General features: G+C 39.8%; 1 protein-coding gene across 1 annotated transcript in view; it reads right to left on the bottom strand.

Moving 5' to 3' along the window:
- ksr2 (kinase suppressor of ras 2) overlaps positions 1-18919 on the bottom strand; it is a 434890-nt gene that overhangs the window by 339986 nt on the left and 75985 nt on the right. The window contains exon 2 of the mRNA XM_060844153.1: positions 6146-6286. Coding sequence (XP_060700136.1) covers positions 6146-6286 — 141 coding nt within the window. The remainder of the gene's footprint in view (positions 1-6145; positions 6287-18919) is intronic.

Genomic DNA, 18919 nt, shown 5'->3' with positions numbered 1-18919 from the left:
TTGGGACAGTTAGCCCTGGGGCTGACCATTTCTGTTGCTATTTTTATTATTTGTGGTTGCTGTTGTATCCCCTGTCTCAGGACCCTTATGACACGGACTATCGACCGAGCCCTAACAGGCAAGGATGACCACCTTTCTTCGCCCCCGCCTTACCAAGCTGTCCAGCAGGAATGCGCGGGCGCTCCCTGTGCGACAGCGAGCATGACCAGATTTGCGATGGAGGGGGACCTCCCACCCCCATGTTACGACTTTTAAGTGCTTATGTCTGTTATGTATTATTTCACTGCTTCTCGTGCCTTAACGATTGTATGCGAACTGGAGAGGCGCATAGAGTAGGGATTTTGCGGCGCGGAATGCTTTGTGTAGTTGTATGCTGCTTAGGGACTCCTCTCCCCCATAACTATGTCTCCCTAGAGTCAGACAAGCCGGGTTGAGCCAATTGGTCGGCCTTGCAAAAGAGCGATGGAGGGGCGCTCACCGACCATCCGGGTCCTGACTGCTGCGCGCGAACTGCTGTATTTTGTGTGGCCTCGGCTGAGGCCAAGGGAGGGAGTGTTAGGAAACATTATTAAGGTTAGGTTGTGTTAAGAAACTTTATTGTTAGGTAGTGCTCACGTAAGGTAGTATTAGCAAGTCTGGAAATTGTTAGCTTCACTAGACAACAGTAAGCCATTATGTTACACTAAGAACAGACTGAAAAGCTGATGGCATGAAGAGGCCCCGGGGAGGGTGAACAGATAACAGGACATTGAAACCGTGTTAGATTGCACGTAGCTCATACTGAGGTAACAGAATGTTATCAGCTTTGGGACCAATCCCATAAGAGTATATCGTATCCTACCAAATAAGGATGTTCCACTGGGATGCGAGGGGGCTAAGAAGCTAGACAAAGAGAACAATAGATCAGAAGGCGCTTTCTCCAGTGAGCGGTAAACACCTCACTGTATTTTTTGTGTACGTCTCTCTCTCATTAAACCAGCTTATATTTTGAATCAGATCCAGTGTTTCTCTCCTTCAAACGAACACGGGGACGGTAGCCCGTCCTAACAGTACATAGACACTTGAAAATTGCCATCCAGGCTGATACGGTTGCTAAGAAGGCATACGGTATGTTAGCTTTTCTTGGCAGAGGGATTGAGCTTCAGAACCATGAGATCATGATGCAGATATACAAGACTCTGGTGCAGCCACATTTGGAGTTTTGTGTACAGTTCTGGTCACTGCATTATAGGAAGGATGTGGAGGCTTTGGAAAGGATTCAGAGGAGATTTATTAGGATGTTGCCTAGTATGGAGAGAAGGTCTTATGGGGAAAGGCTGAGGGACTTGAGGCTGTTTTCTTTAGAGAGAAGGTGGTTGAGAGGCGACTTAATTGAGACATAGACGATAATCAGTCAGTTAGATAGGTTGGGCAGTGAGAGCCTTTTCCCTCTGATGGTGATGGCTAGCACAAGGGGACATAGCTTTAAATTGAGGGGTAATAGATATAGGTCAGATGTCAGAGGTTGTTTCTTTACTCAGTGAAGTAGGGGTGTTGATCACACTGCCTGCAATAGTAGTAAACTCGCCAATGTTAAGGGCATTTAAATGGTCACTGGATAGGCACATGGACGAGAATGGAATAGTGTAAATTAGATGGGCTTCAGATTGGTTCTGAAAATGTGTTGCTGGTTAAAGCACAGCAGGTTAGGCAGCATCCAAGGAACAGGAAATTCGACATTTCGGGCCAGAGCCCTTCATCAGGAATCTTGTAGAGGGAGGAGGAGAGCTTCTTCAAGGAAGGCATCCTTGCAAGAGGATTCGCAGTAGGTTAAAATCTTCGAGTAAAAAGTGAGGTCTGCAGATGCTGGAGATCAGATTGTAGAGGGAGGAGGAGATTGGTTCCACTGGTCGGCACAACATTGAGGGCTGAAGGGCCTGTACTGCGCTGTAACGTTCTATGTTCTAGAAGGTTATTTCTGACTAACTTGACAACAAGGAAGGTCAATTAACCTGAAGAAACTGTTTTAAATTATGAGAGGCTTAGACAGTGTGGATTGGAAGGATCTATTTTTCCATGGGAAGAGAGGTCAATTACATTTTTCTAAATTAATTAGAGGAGTGTTGAAGAGAATTTGTTTTTTATTCAGAGTAATCTGAAATTCACTGCCTGAAAGCTGAAAGGGGAAACTGAGATTGAAACTAGCATTACATTTAAAACAACAATTGGATAGGCACTGGCGATGCTAAAGACAACAGACCAAGTGTTGGAAGGTGAGATTAGGCTTGATGATTCCTTTTTGGTCAGCAAAGGTACAATAAGCCATAATGCCTGATTCTGCGGAATCTTTTCATTTCTACTGGATCAACAATGTCTCAAGATCCATCTGAATTAGTCAGTTAGTTAATTTCAGTCAGTTTGGCAGTACAATAGAAATAATTTACATATTGCATAGTCATCGTCATATGTAGGAAACAACAGCTAGTTTTGTCAAAGCAAGATCCCACCTTCAGCAATAAGCTAATGATCATGTTTCAGTGATTTTTTTTGGAAGATAAATATACTTGACCAGAGACATCTGCTGGAAATACATGTCTATGGATATCAGGTAAGAAGAGGAGTACAATTAGTCATCATGTTCCCACAGTTGAAGAGCTGGATGAAGCTCATTGTCAATACTCAAACATGAATAATGTTCATGAAGACTAAAATAAAAACAAAATGCTGAGGATTGCCTTTTCACCACACCCACAAGCACTCACTCCCAACACCACCCTCAATAGCAGCAGTGTGTGCTACCTACAAGATGCAGAATTCACCAAAGATCTTTAATCAGCACCTCTTAAACTCATGACCATTTTCATCTAGAAAGACTAGGACAGATACATGAGAATACGACCATCTGCAAGCTCCCCTCTGAGCCACTCACTATCTTTATTTGAAATATATTGCCTTTTTTTCATTGGTCCTGGGTCAAAATTCTGGAATTTCCCCCCGAGGGCATTGAGGGTCTACCTACAGTACATAGTCTGCAGCGGTTCAAGAAGGCAGCTCACCACCGTCTTCTCAAGGGCAACTAGACACAAGTAATAAATGCTGGGCAGCCAGCATCCCATGAGACAATTAAGTAAAAATAATGTTGTGAATGTTCATTAGATCTGAAAGCATCTGTGGAGAGACCAACAGAGCTAACAGGGCAGAACTTCCATTCAGCTGACATGCAGAGAATCAGTCTCAGTCAGAAAGTCAGGGAACTCACCATCTGGGACTCTTCTCCCAGGCTAATATCCCTGCTGTCATTGTTCCCCATCCAAAGCCACAATCCAATTGACAGTTGGGAGGAGATAAGTGCTGTCAGCCACAGCAATAGGTAATCTTTTATCCTCTTCCTTAACACTGTCCCAGTTCAACAATTTCAGATCTCTGAATTCACTATTTTTCAAAAATGTTTTTGTTTGGGTTTTGTAGCTCAGCTGTTGATAATAGTTCCATTTTTCCCATCTTTTCCTTTTCTAAACACATCATTTGCTTGTTATTTGACCTTTTGTCATTCCCTCTAGTCATACACTATCGTCCTTTTAGTTATTTGATGAATCCAGTCTTCCACACTCTCTCAGGTGTTCCTTTTACTCCATCTGCCCCATATGTCACTTTCCCTGCCTGTTTAAAATCTATTACAACTCTAAGCTTTTCTACTTCGTTGAAAGCTCAATGGTCTGAAACGTTAATTCCATTTCTCTCTCTTTTGAGAACGCCAGAACTGCTGAGTATTTCCAAAACTTTCTGTTATGGCCATAAGCGATGTGTAGTGGCTATGGTCCTATTCTAGCAACCAGACAATTGAGAGTTCAATTTGCTCAATGGAAAAACTGAATTCAATATTTATGGGTCATAAAATGACTGGATTACTGGAAGCTAGATCATTTATGTCTTTCGAAGTTGAAAAAGACACCATTAACTTATTTGGTCCATGTAGTTTTTAGTTGATTTAATTGAGATTATATTTAGAAAAGTTTCCATGACAAATGAACTTCATTAAGGACTCTACAGGTGAGGATAGAATTGGAGGAGATTGGCTAAGAAGTGAATCTTAACCTTGAGTATCAATCATTGGAAGAGGGGTCCAGCTGTCTGCTAAATGTAGAAGCAATGGTTCCCACTCTGTGAAATTTGCAACATTCCAAGAAGCTGTGTGGAATTGTAAGGTGATATAGTTGACATCATCAACCCAGAAGAAAGTCAGTTCTGATGGAAAGGCAAAAGGATGAGGAGATTGTTAGAAGAAACACATTTTGTACCATGGAGTGGCAAGATTTGAACTGCAGGATATACTTGTAATAATAAACAAGATTCTGATGTCAAATGTGTTGTTTAGTGAAAAAGGAAGAAGATAATTCCCGTGAATCAGAGAAGGGAAATAAATCTCCAACCATTTTGTAACACTCCGATGAGTCGACATTCACAAGTTGTAGAGCAGTTACAGGCAAACCTTATGTAGTAGCTCATGGCATCCAGTTCTCAGAGAATCAAACATTCCATCAGGAGAGAGAAAAAAATTAAACGAAATTAGCATCCCCAGTATCTCAATGAGTAAATGTACTGCACTGAACCATTTCCACTCAGTAAGAATAACTTGCATGACATTTTCCCATATTAATTTTCTATGTTTAACTTACTGAAATATCCCTCAGTGCTTTATTATGAGGGATGGAAGGTGGGTTTGGGGTTGGGAGACATGCACCAGAAATATTGCATATTGCAGCAATCAAATAAAATTTGACACCAAACCATGTATGGAAATATTAGAAAAGGTAAGGCAGGTTTTAAGATGCATCTTAAAGCAGTGTTTCCCCAACATTTTTCTACCATTGCCCCACTCTGAGCTAGGAAATCGTCACAGCCCTCTCAATGAGGACTGTGAGAGGTGGTGGGGGTGTGATTGAGGGTCCCTGTGTGAGTGGAGGGCTGCAAAATGGAAGGGTTACTGTTATGGCTTGATTAGAATTATGTGGCAATCACTGCTTCCTTAGAAATCTCAGCCTCAGAGTTTCAGTTCATGACCCCGCTTCAGGGGATCACTGTCTTAAGGTATGACAGAGATAGAAAGGCCAAGAGACTAGAAGAGGAAGCTGCACAGCTTAGGACTCAAGAAGCCAACGGCCTGATTTCCAAAGATGTAACAATTAGAGTTGGCATTGCACTGGGTTATGATTCCCATTTATTATGGAATTCTTTTGTTTCAGGTTGGGTACAAGTAGGGTTCCAAAGCACTGTCACTGACCTGTACCTGATATGAAGTCACACAATCAGGGGTTACTACGATGACAACAAGAATACAGGACAAAAGTAAATTGGGAGTTACTGAGAAGCACAGAATATTTGTCAAAATTTAATTAGTCCAGCAAACAATTGGCAGCATTTTTCCCCATCCTCACATCAACATATTACAGTCTTTCCCCAATCTCATCCTGCACTTACTTCATCAGACCAAGTTACAGTTCCACATACAGAGTGTTCTTCACTCCTTTACCCAAATGGCCAGTTTGGGTTTGTTAGTCAAAACAGTGATTTGTGACAAATTATTCTACTTTGTGATAAATAAAGTTGTGATGGTGTCCTTAAACTATTTTCAGTAGGAGGTTGCTGATTGGTCCATTTTATTTTGTGGAGCACCTTGGGGTATTTTCCTACATTCAGTGCAGGCATTTAAACTTTCTTATAAATGTTGCTGTTGTTGTTTGGCAACAAGAAGCCACTTGTGTTTTCCTAGCTTAGGATGCTGAAGCCTTTTATAGGAACTAGCCATGACTCAAGATGAGATCAACCAACTCAACAAAGAACAACTATTTGAGTCTGTGACCTTCCTGAGCCTCTACCTGGAACAAAGACAGCAGCTACATCTCAATTTGCAAAATCGGTGTTTTATAATTGCTTTGATTACACACAAGGTGTACCTGATTTAAGTGGGGACTTACTTATCAAATCACACTGAAAAAGATTGTGTACTCATTTTAAAGAAATGTAAAGAAATCTTTCCAAATTCAATCTAAATGGAATGCAGGTAACTAATCCAGTTTGTACTACATTCAATCCACTACCATCTCAAATTGCGTTTCATATCAACAATGTTGTTTGGAAATAATAACCAGGTTTACATTAGATTTACCTCGATCACTTCCTTGCGGATATTTACAATCCGGAACCAATGCACAAGATGAGGAAATCCCTCTAACTCAGCACTTCGCTCATTCAGGGAAACCTTGCGTTTGCAGGAAAGCTGGCGGCTGAAGTACTTCACTAGTTTGCCCTAAAGCAAAGAAGGAAGAAAATTGTTAGAAAATACTAGTGAATTAATCTACCAAAGGAAGACTATACACAAATCCTCATCAAACCCAAAGCCAGTGGTTTGGGATTTATTTGTCATCAAGTGATGGAAGCATATAATTAGCATTTGTGAACAATTTTTAAATTTTCTCCCTTGAATGAAACTGGGCAATGAGTTTTGGATAATACTGAAGCAATCCATGCCAATATGTAGAAAGAGGTGGGCAATATTTAAGTTTGGCATAATACGGATGGTTCTGCTATAAATTGCATTTCATCAACCCAAATTCGCCGTAATGTGATTGATACGTTGTTGTTTGTCATTGTTTCTAAAGCGCAAACTTTTAAACATGTGCTGACTGTAATGCAATTACATTGGCAACACTCTAAGTGCTGTATCTAATGCGTGATTTTTCTATAATGCAAGGTTGCACGAGGACACAACCACCACATTATAAAGAATTGACTATATTAGCAGTAACATGTGTGTCATGTAAATACTAGGCAATTACCATCTCCAACAAGGAAGAATCTAATTATCGCTCTTGATTTTCAATATTCATTGTGGGACAGAGTCTTGCACAGAGCTCCTCACACCTTCAATGCATTACCTGGGCCGACATGACACTAATTGTTAAAGTTCACCTGAGAATGTAACTTCAAAAAAAGTTTGGCGATTTACATATGAAAGAACGAAACCAACATATTCATTCTAAAAGATGAGAGACTTAAACAATCCAGGTCTTTATCAATATATATTTCAGTTACATCACACTGGAAACTTCTGCTATAAATTCTGCGTCTTATGATCTTATACTCCACAACCAACTGATGAAGGAGCAGCGTTCCAAAAGTTAGTGCTTCCAAATAAATCTGTTGGATTATAATGTGGTGTTGTGTGTTTTTTTAAACTTTGCACATCCCAGTCCAACACCAGTATCTCCAAATCATTATTATTACTATCTCTGGATTCCCACTTTCAATATCCTGGGGGTAACCATGGTCTAGACCCTTAACTCGATCAGCCAATGGTTACAATCATAATTCAGAGGCTAGAATTCTGCAGCAATTAACCTATCTCCTATCTCCCAGTGCTTGCCAACATCAAAAAGCATGTCAGGAAGGTGATGGAATACTATCCTCTTGCCAAAGTGAGTACAGCTCCAACAACAGTCCCGAAGCTCAACACCATCCAGGAGAGAGATGCCCTGTTGATTGGCATACTTCATGCCACCATAAACATTCCTTCTTACCAATATCAGCACACAGCGTACCCACAAGTGTCTAATCAAGATGGACTGCAGCAACTAACCACAAGGCATCTTCAAAAATATCTTCCAACCTCTGCCACCTGGAGGAACTAAAGCAGCAGAACACTCCTGCAAACCGCGCACCCCGCCCCCCCCTCCAAGCAATACACCACATGGACTGTGGCAGTTCAAAAAGGTGACTCACTCGCACGAAGGGTAATTAGGGATAAGCAAAAAAATGCTAGCTTAGTCAGGAACATCCAAATTCAGTGAAAGAATTTTTTAAAAAGCTATTTAAACATTGCAAGGAGATGTTTTATCCAACTATCCCAAACTCCACGAATATTATACTATTATTGATTCTTTTGTGGGATCATCAACCATTATCCTTTGGATGTTAAGTGGGGATGTTTAAGTCAACTTAATGTATCATCATGCAATTGAACCAATGCTGACCTTGTTGTAATGGTCAGTTTCAGAATGAAGTTTTTTGAGGTATAATTAAAGACTGCTCATGATTCATCTGGTAACAATGGAAAAGCAGTTAACTGTGCCAAGGAAAACATCTGAGCAGAGATCATCTTTTTAGTTTTTGTTTCTGTAGAAATGGGATTTTGACTGATATGGAATAGTACTAAATCAAAGAGAGATTGAGAATTCAAAGTTATATTTGGTAGAACAGCAACTTTATGTAACAGAAATGAAACAATGGACAAAAAAAAAACATCTCTAGAAAAAGATCTTTCAAGTGATGAAAACTAAATATATTAAGGAAGAATTATTAAATTATCTTTACACTAAGTTATACTTTAATCTCTACATTATCATGTACTGCCCAATTTGGCTTGACATATAAAAAGAATAAGGGAAATATATAAACAATAGTCGCACATAATATACATTTATAAAGTCTAAACATAGATGATTTAAAGTTCTGAACTAAGTTTGCAAAAAAAAACAATAAGTAGATCTGGTTGCATGAAATGCTTGTTAACTGTATGATTAAATATCATTGTATATATTATATGCAAATAAATCTACAATACTTGAATCTCAGTGCCTGGATAGTGCTTTGAATTTATGGGGCATGTTATAAATATAAATACATATGATGACCTTTGTTGTCAGGAGAAACCTAGAATTTTCTTTTATATTCCTTTAAGTCCAAAGTAAGACCAAGAGAATTCTGGAAGTGGGTGTTAATTGGAGATCTTATGTATGGTAGAATTTCAAAGAAGTTAAATTCTGGTTAATGTTGCTGTGGAGATTAAAGCTAAATATGGATGGTATCAGGATCCAGCAACAGGGCACCAAAGAGGACCTCAGAATTTTAAAGAGGACATGAAAAGTTCTTTACAAACGATACTTTTTTTTATTTAGCGAGAAAATAAACAAAATTCCACAAGTTCTTGAAGAAACAATGCACAAGTGAGCTAAAAGAGCCTGAACCTACATGTGGTGTGAACAGATAGGCTGCAAACCAGGTATTGAAGTTTGGTTAGTTGTAAAGGAACTTTGGAAACTCATATCATCAGGACGAGTGTGACCCAAATGCTACAAGGTTCATAGACATACACCTTGTTGGTGTAATCATTTCTGGGAACTTTGGATTGAGCTGCATATGGGAATGATGCAAGTGCCTGTAATGTAATACGATATACATTTGGTGTGTTGATTACTTAAAGCAAAATAAACCTCAGTATTTTATGTATAATTCATAGCTATTACGTTTAAATTGTGTTAATTTGGGTTTATTACAGAAAAAGTTTTGGTTTATTTGTTGCAGTAAAAATTTTATAAAGTTAAATCTTGTTTGTTAGCTTTCTTTGTGCTGGCATGGTAGGGGTTCCTTTCTTTTAAGATGTTATCAGTTTCTATTGAGGTTGTAACACATTACATACAGTAGTCAATGGCCAAAATCTAATCCTGTCCCAACCTATGTCTCCAGACATGCAAACCATCCAGGAAGAAGCACTCAATAATGATCAAGATGAATGATTTGTGGTGAGCGATATTCACATTTCCAAACTGGTTTCACAGCAAAATGAGTTTATACTGCACCTAATACCATGCATGAACATTTCCAATTGGTATTATTGTAGCCTAAGACAGAGAAATTGTTCTGAAGTTAGGAACTTAGATCTGATATTGTTACACTTTATATAACAATTTTAATGTCAATACATCTTCTGTTCAGCCTATTCTAGTTGTTTGCATTGTCACAGTGCAAGAAATTTTCTAATCAACCTGTTCAGAGGTGTTTAATACACACCTCTGGAGCAGGAGGGACTTGAACCCAGGCCTCCTGGCTCACAATGCAATATAAAATGCAAACAGCTTAAACATTAATGTAGTTTTCAATCAATTGCTAGAATCCAATCAGTAAACTTGATTCAGTATTTCTAAATGCAAACATTTTTGCAGCTCTAACAGAATAGGTTACATGCAAGAGGACAGAGAAGACAATTGAAAGAAAGATTAGCAACCAATTCTGTCTGAACAAACATACAGTGTTCACTAGTCTTATTTATTACCCGTAGGAAACTTTAAAACAATTTGATGACAAAGTATCTAAAATTGTTTGAAATGTTTCAGTGTTAGAACAGAAACTCCTTAAAATTTGAAGCATCTAACCTATTTTGGGAAAAAGCATCATGATGGAGACAGAAGCAAGAAAATGTTAAGGGAAGTGAAAAGAAGAGCAGTAAAGTGGCCCACTGGTTAGTACTGCTGCCTCTCAGCACCAAGGACCTGGGTTTGATTCCAGCCGAGGGAGACTGTCTGTGTGCAGTTTGCACATTCTCCCCATGTCTGCGTGGGTTTCCTCAGGTGCTCCAATTTCTTCCCATAGTCCAATGATGTGCAGGTTAGGTGGATTGGCCATGTTAAGTTGTCCATGGATGTGTAGGTGGGTGTGGATTAAGTACTCTTTGGAGGGTCGATGTGGACTAGATGGGCCAAATGCTTCCACACTGTCGTGATTCTACGAAGACAAGCACTCCCAAAAGAAAAGGTTGGTATTTGAGGAATAGAACTGAACCTCAGGTTTATCTTTCCTTACCTTAAAAATCAGTGGAGATCTTAGAAGGAAAGCAAAACAAATTGGAAAGCTTTGCTGTTATAGGAAATGTCTAAGATTAAGCATGATAAATAGGAAGTACTATACTGTAAATTCCCCAATTACTGATACTCTAGAATTCTCATGAAACTGCCTTCTTTTAGTTCAGTCTATTTCATTTTATTTGATTTATTTAATTCAGTTTAAATGTATCAACAGGATCCCTGTTAAGAATTTTGAAAACTATGTGAACGATGAATTTATGAATGTTTATGATACAATTTGAGTTTATTTAGTGAAGACTGTACAAATTAGCAGCCTGGAGTGAATACCCCACCTCTGCACATGTGTTGCATCCTGAGGGTACATACTAGGAAAGTGTGTACACCTACCAGCCTATGATTTTGTGCTTTTTTTTTACCCCAAAAGAGTCAACAAGCAAATGGTTCTAACATATTCAACTGAATCAAATTGATGCTGGAGACCTGAAACACGCACAGAGAATGTTCTTCTGAAGAACAGTCATACTGGAGTAGAAACGTTAACTTTGTTTCAATCTGCACCGTTGCTGCCAAACCTACTGAGTTTCTTCTGAATTTAACTGTTGGGTAAATGAAAAGTTCTATTAATCTCCACAGGATGGCAGTATATTACCATTGTACATATTAGATCAAATACGGCACACCATGCAGAATGTAAACATAACGCTCTGTAAAATCATAGAATAATCCAGCACAGAAGGAGCATATTTGGTCCACTGTACCTGTGGCAGATCTTTCAAAGAGTTATTCAATTGTTTCTAAGCACTGTTCTTTCCCCACAATTGGAATTGCAATTTATTTCCAAAGTAGTTACCTAACTCCTTTTCAAAAGTTATTTATGGATTCTGCATCTGCCTTTAATTTTAGATCAGATCAACTTATGTTGTTTTACAAGCATCGTCTGGCTCTTTCTCCAATTACCTTAAACCTAGACAAAAGCAAAACACGGTGGATGTTTGAAATGTGAAATAAAAGCTAAAATAAATGTTAGAAATACTCACCAAATCAGGCTGCATTTGTGGAAACAAGCAGTTAACACCTCTGGTCGATGATCTGTCATCTGACCTCTCCATAAACTATGTATATGAACTTTTATTAAATGCTTGAAAAATGTTTATGCTAATGAATCCCTCTTGCCTCTGCAAGAAAATGTTGCCCTGAGGTCTCTTTTACATTTTTCTCTTCTCACTTTAAACCTATATCCACTAGTTTTGGACTCCCCTACTCCTTGGAAAAAACCTTGCTATTCACCCTAATCATGCCTCTCATAATTTTATAAACTTCTATAAGGTTGCCCCTCAGCTTCCAGCGCTCCAGGGAAAATAGCCCTAGCCTATTTAGCTTCTCCCTATAGTTCAAACCCTGCAACCCTGGCAGCATCCCTTTTCTGAACCCTTTCAATGTTGTGGATTACAGAAAAACTATCGAGGAGAAAGTGAGGTCTGCAGATGCTGGAGATCAGAACTGAAAATGTGTTGCTGGAAAAGCGCAGCAGGTCAGGCAGCATCCAAGGAACAGGAGATTCAACATTTCGGACACAAGCCCTTCTTCAACACATTTTCAGTACAGAAAAACTATTACATGAAAACTGTGTTGTTACCAATAGCTGTTCTAATTCAAACGGTTTTGACCTGGTCTGTGCTCGTCTTCAATTACGCCACTCATATTTTTTGCTCCTGACACCTCTCACTTCTGTCACTACAAAAGTATTTCATTATTAATCTCACTGTCATGGAGCTGAGAAGAGCATCAATTTTTAAACTAAGCTCAATGAGTTCTAAACAAAAAAACTGGTTCTGTTTTCCACAAATCATCTGCACACGGAGTAGGGGAGTGAATTTTTAATCCTAATAAATGAGTGGGTTTGGATTGGATAAGAGGTAAACATTTTAAAAGTTTCAAACTTAGACAAAGCCCACCTCAAAACCTGCCTATTTCCAATTCCAACGAGATCGGAGTACATGTGAAGGCAAGTAACTCTTTGAAATTTGCGTCACAGGTAAACAGGGTGATTAAGAAGACATTTAGCATGTTTGCCTTCTTGAACATAGAAGTTGGGAGGTCATGTTAAGGATGTACAAGGCCTCTTCTGGAGTACTGTGCCCAATTCACCATGTTATAGGGAAGGATATTATTCAACTGGAGAGAGTTAAATTAGATTCCCTGCAGTGCGGGAACAGGCCCTTCGGCCCAACAAGTCCACCCTGACCCTCCGAAGAGCAACCGTCCCAGACCCATACCCCTACATTTACCCCCGACTAATGCACCGAACACTACAGGCAATTTAGCATGGTCAGTTCACCTCACCTGCACATCTTTAGACTGTGGGAGGAAACCGGAGCACCCGGAGGAAACCCATGCAGACACGGGGAGAATGTGCAAACTCCACACAGACAGTTGCCCGAGGTTGGAATTGAACCCGGCTCCCAGGCGCTGTGAGGCAGCGGTGCTAACCACTGAGCTATCGTATCGCTCACAGTTCAAAAAAAGATTGACCAGGATATTGCCGAGAATGGAGGGTTTGAGATATAAAAATAGACTGGAAATACTGGAACATAGGAGGTTGAGGAGTGATCTTGTAGAAGTTTATGAAATCCTAAGAAGCATAGATAAGGTGAATGACAAGGGTCTTTCCCCCAGGATGAAGAAGTTCAAAACTGGAAGGCATGTCATTAAGGTGAGAGGAGAAAGATTTAAAAAAGACAATGGAATTACTTTTTTTTTTAAACACAGAGAGTGATTCATAGAACATTGAACTGTTCAACATAGGAAATTAAACTAATCCCTCCTATCTGCTCTTGGTCAATATCCCTCCATTCCTTGTATATTCATGTGCATATCTAAAAGTCCCTTAAATGTCCCTATCGTGTCTGCCTCCATTATTACCCCGGCAGCGATCTACATTTCCATCCAAGTCATCAGAATCAGCAGATATCCCAGTACAGATCCCTGCAGAACACCACTAATCATGGGCCTCCAGCATGAAAAACAGCCTTCCACCACCTTCTGCCTTCTATGGGCAAGCCAATTCTGAATGTATGCAGCCATGTCACTGTGGATACCATGCATCTTAATCTTCTGGATTAGCCTACCATTGTTGAAAGCCTTACAAAAATCCATATAGACAGCATCCACTGCTCTACCCTCATTGATCACCTTTGTCATCTCCTCAAAAAATTCAATCAGTTAGTAAGACATGATCTGCCCTGCACAAAGCCATACCCCTAATTAGGCTACGCTTTTCCAAATGTGCATAAATCCTATCCCAAATAATTCTCTCCAATAGCTTCCCAACCACCACTGTGAGACTTGCTGATCTATAGTTTCCTGGATTATCCTTACTTCCCTTCTTGAACAGAGGAACAACATTAAATACTTGTCATTCCTCCAGGACTTCACTAGTGGCTAATGAGAATACAAAGACCTCGGTCGAGGCCTCAGCAATTTCCACTTTTGCCTCTCTCAATAACCTGGGGTAGATAGCATCAGGGCCTGGAGACATCGCCACCTTAATACTCTTCAAGATACCCAACATCACTCCTTTCTTGATCTCAAAATGCGCTAACATGCTCCACACAAATCTCATTATCCTCCATGTCCTTCTCCTGGGTGAATACCGATGCAAAGTACTCATTTAAGATCTCACCCAACACCTTTGCGTCCAAGCACAAGTTCTCTCCTTGTGACTTGAGTGGTCCTACCTTCTCCCTAATTATCCTCTGTTTTTAATATATGTGCAGAATGCCTTGGGATTCTCTTTAACCCTATTTGCCAAGGTAATTTCATGCCCCTGCTTACTCTTCCCTCCTGGAGTTCTTTCCTGCTTTCTTTATATTCTCCATGGGCCCTGTCCAATTTTAGCTTCCTAAACCTTACATATGCTTCTTTTTCCCTTTTGACTAAATTTGTATCAAGGGTCCTTTACCCTGCCATCCTGGTCTTTCCTCCTTATTGGATTATGCTGGTCCTGAACTCTGATCAGCAAGTCTTTAAACAATTCCCACACATCACGTGGACTTGCCTGATAACAACTCCTCCCAATTAACACTCCTAGCTCCTGCCTATTACTGACATAATTTGTCCTTCCCCAGCTTATCACCTCGCCACAAGATCCTGACTTATTCTTATTCATAGCTATCTTAAAACTTAAGTAGTTGTGGTCACTGTTTCCAAAATGCTCTCCCACTGAAAGGTCAATCACCTGGCCAGGTTCATTAGCCAGTACAGGGTCCAGTATGGCCCCTCGTCTAGCTGGACTATCCATATTCTGTTTCAAAAAACAGTCTTGGATACAGTTAACAAATTCTGCCCTGTCTCAGCCTCTTGCTCCAAGGGAGTCCCAGTCAATATTGAGGTAGTTAAAGTCACCCATTGTGACAACTCTGTTTTTATTGCATCTTTCCGTAATCTGCCGACATGTGTGTTCCTCAATGTCTCGGTAGCTGTTGGAGGGCCTGTAGAATAATCCACTCATGTTACTTTTGAGCTGTACCTATCTTGCCTCAGTGGATGAGCCTCCATATGTCCTTTCTGCATGCTGATATAACATTCTACCCGATTAACAATGCAACTCCTCCAACTCTTTTACCTTCCTCTCTATCTCACCTAAAACAGAAAAACCCTGGAACGTTGAGCAGCCAGTCCAATCCCTCTCTCAACCAAGTCTCAGTAATGACCACAACATCACAGTCCCATGTACTGATCCAGGCTCTAAGCTCATTTGCCTTACCTATAATTCTCCTTGCGTGGAAATAAACACACTTCAGTCCATTAGTACCATTGTGCTCATTTACCTATCTTAGCCTGTCCTTTCTTTCTGATTTACTGGTCCTAACATGTACCTTCTCCTCAATCCCTCCACATTCTGACCTGCTGCTCTGGTTCCCAGCCCCCTGCCACCCTGGTTTGTGTGTAGAATGAACTGCCAGAGAAAGTGGCGGATGCAGGTACAGTTATTACATTTTAAAGACACTTAGTTAGGTTCATGAATAGGAAAGGTTTTTATGGATATGGGCCAAACACAGGCAGGTGGGACTAGTTTAGCTGGGATTCTGTTCAGCATGGACTGGATGGACCAAAGAGTGTTTCCGTGCTGTATGACTCTACGACCCAGACTGTGAAGAACAGGATAGCTCTTTTCCAGCACTGCTTGTAGGTCTTGAGCAAGTGTGCATAAATCTGTTCCCTCAACACCCAGCATCAGCAAACCTGCTAACGTTTTGCTCAAATATATGAGATACCTGACCCTTCCAGCAAAATGTGAAATAGACCAGATATTTTTCAAATTCAATAATGATATCTTAGGCTCAATCATGAGTTTGTATGATAATGCAACAAGAAATAAGCTGATCAGAGTTCCCAAAGTGCAAGTTTTGGGTTCAGATGAAGCTAACTGTTTCATGTTGTCACTATTCAATAATAATGTAAGTGGTGTGGTCTCCGCCAATAACAGGATGCTATTGTCATGCCAAAAAGAGGTTCTGTCCGCCACATAGATGAGCAATGTGATAAGTGAATTTCAGTGCCAGTATGATGTTAAGCAGGTAGGCCATATGTACCAAAGACTGGCAAATGATAGAAACTGGCTTATCCCTTTCAGTCTTCGCAACAAGCAAAATACCCAAACAACCCACTCTTGCAAAACACAATACAGTGTCCACGATTGGATAGTATTTGTGTCTGAGTATCAGATTTCCTGTATGTCCAGTTCTTTGTTTTTTATTTTATCACAAAAGAATAGATTGTATGATTATTATCACATTGCTATTTGTGGAAGCTTGTTGAGCACAATTTGGGTGCCATGTTCCCTACATTACGGTGGTGACTGCACTTCAAAAGTACTTCATTTACTGTAATGTAACTAGAGGGCATAGGTTTAAGATGAGAGGGGAAAGATTTAAAAGGTACCTGAGGGGCAACTTTTTCACACAGACAGTAGGTGGTAAAATGGGTAAAATTACAACATTTAAAACACATTTGGACAGGGACATGGATTGGAAAGTTTGAGAGAGATATGGGTCAAACGCAGGCAAATGAGACTAGTTCAGTTTAGGGAACCTGGTCGGCTTGGACGAGTTGGGCCAAAGGGCCTATTTCTGCACTATATACCTCCGTGACACTATAAATAATGTGAAGAATTATGATAACAACCAAATCAGGATTATTAGATAGGCTCACAGTGTAGCATATTTGCATGTACTGGAGGCTACATATTGTAATGCATATGTTCCTGCTCTTTGCTGACAGAAAGAACAAACACAGACTGTTATGATCACAGCTGATGTTATTACCAGCCAATATATTGAATATGTATACGGAAGTAATGAATTTAGTGCTATGAAGATAGCGTGAGAAAATGGGACGAGCTGGTAGCTCTTTTGGGAGCAGGTACAGACACAATAGGTTGAATGGCCTTCTTCTGTACTGGAAAATTCTATGATTCTCTGATGCTAAGTCAGATGCCAGACAGAAATCTGGCTTGAGAGATCATACTTTGTTTTGATTTGTTTTGGCTTTAGCAAAGGTGTCTCTTACTAAAACTTAAGGAGCAATGCAGATTTTGCTTTAATAATACGACAGAAGCTTATCAACAAAAATCAAGATAAAATAGGATGAGCTAATCCAACTACTTATAATACAAATTGACAGATTTTCAAATACAGTAAAAATACAATGCCATTAATTCCAACACACTCCTTTAATTTTTTTTTAAAAGGCAGCTTTTACTTATTAACCAAAACAAACTATTGGTACAGTACCCAATATCTCAACTCTCACAAAACTCAGAGTCCATATACCTAACACCTCATTAAGCTTAAATCACTTGTGACTTAAACTCTTAGATTGGAACTGCAGATAGCTCCACAAGAAAAACCTATCATACAACTGGGTTTAAATATAGTCAGCTTTAACTAACCCTGTCAGGGTTTTATCTCAACACCTCTATTCTGGGACAAACCCTAACTCTTCACTCCAGGGTGACCAAGTTGACTAGAATTATTCCCTTATCAAGAGCATTGATCTACAAATCATCTTATTCCAAGGACCAAACAGGATTGCTCAAAACTCAAAAGTAAAACTAAAATCAATAGTTCCCCTTGGTAAGCTGCAGATATTTCCTCAAGCTTTAAAAGGAAAGTTTTCAGAAGTAACTAACAAACCTTAAAGCTCTATTGTTTACCTTGCTGGATCACGAAACAATCTAAGATAAAACAGATCTATTAGTGCTGCACAACAAACCTATTTACTCTAAAGATAGGTCTAGAATACTATTTCAAAAGAAATCACAATGGCTAAAGAAATACTTACAAGTTCTTTATTATCATCTGACACAAAGAAAACCTACAGGCTACAAACTTAATAGACAGAAACCCATAGTTACAATTAGTATTAAGGATTTATACACTTAATGGTAAGGTCCTAGTGCGTACTGCCAAACAAAGAGACCTTGGAGTGCAGGTTCACAGTTCCTTGAAAGTAGAATCGCAGGTAGATAGGATAGTGAAGGCAGCTTGCTTTTATTGGTCAGTGCATTGAGTATGGGAGTTGGGAGGTTATGTTGCAGCTGTGCAGGGCATTAGTCAGGTCACTTTTTAAAGGCTGCATGCAATTCCGGTCTCCCTGCAATCGGAAAGATGTTGGAAAACTTGAAAGGCTTCAGAAAAGGACGCTGCCAGGGTTGGAGGGCTTGAGCTATCGGGATAGGCTGGGGCTATTTTCCCTGGACTGTCAGAATCTGAGGGGTGACCTTATGAAGGTTTACAAAATCATAAGGGGCACGGATAGGGTAAATAGATAAGGTTGTTTCCCTGGGGAGGGTGAGTCCAAAACTTGAGAACATAGGTTTAAGGTGAGCGAGGAAAGATTTAAAAGGGATCTCAGGGACAACTTTTTCACACAGAGGGTGGTGTATGTATGGAATGAGCTGCTAGAGGAAGTCGTGGAGGCTGGTAAAATTACAACATTTAAAAGGCATCCAGATGGGTATAATGAATAAGAAGGGCTTAGAGGATATGGGCATGATGCTGGCAAATAGGATTAAATTTATTTAGGATATGGTCGGCGTGGACAAATTAGACCAAAGGGAGCAATCCTATTTAGCCCTTGGAATAAGATGAATTGTAGATAAATGCTCTTGATAAGGGAATAATTATAGTGAACTTAGTCACCCGAGATGAAGAGTTAGAGTTTGCCCCAGAATAGAGGTGTTAAGATAAAACCCTGACAGTTACTTTAAACCCTTCCGCACACCAATCTCCGTTCGCACG

Source organism: Hemiscyllium ocellatum, chromosome 24, assembly GCF_020745735.1.
Source record: "Hemiscyllium ocellatum isolate sHemOce1 chromosome 24, sHemOce1.pat.X.cur, whole genome shotgun sequence".
Lineage (NCBI taxonomy): Eukaryota > Metazoa > Chordata > Chondrichthyes > Orectolobiformes > Hemiscylliidae > Hemiscyllium > Hemiscyllium ocellatum.
This window is presented reverse-complemented; position numbering and strand designations above follow the sequence as displayed.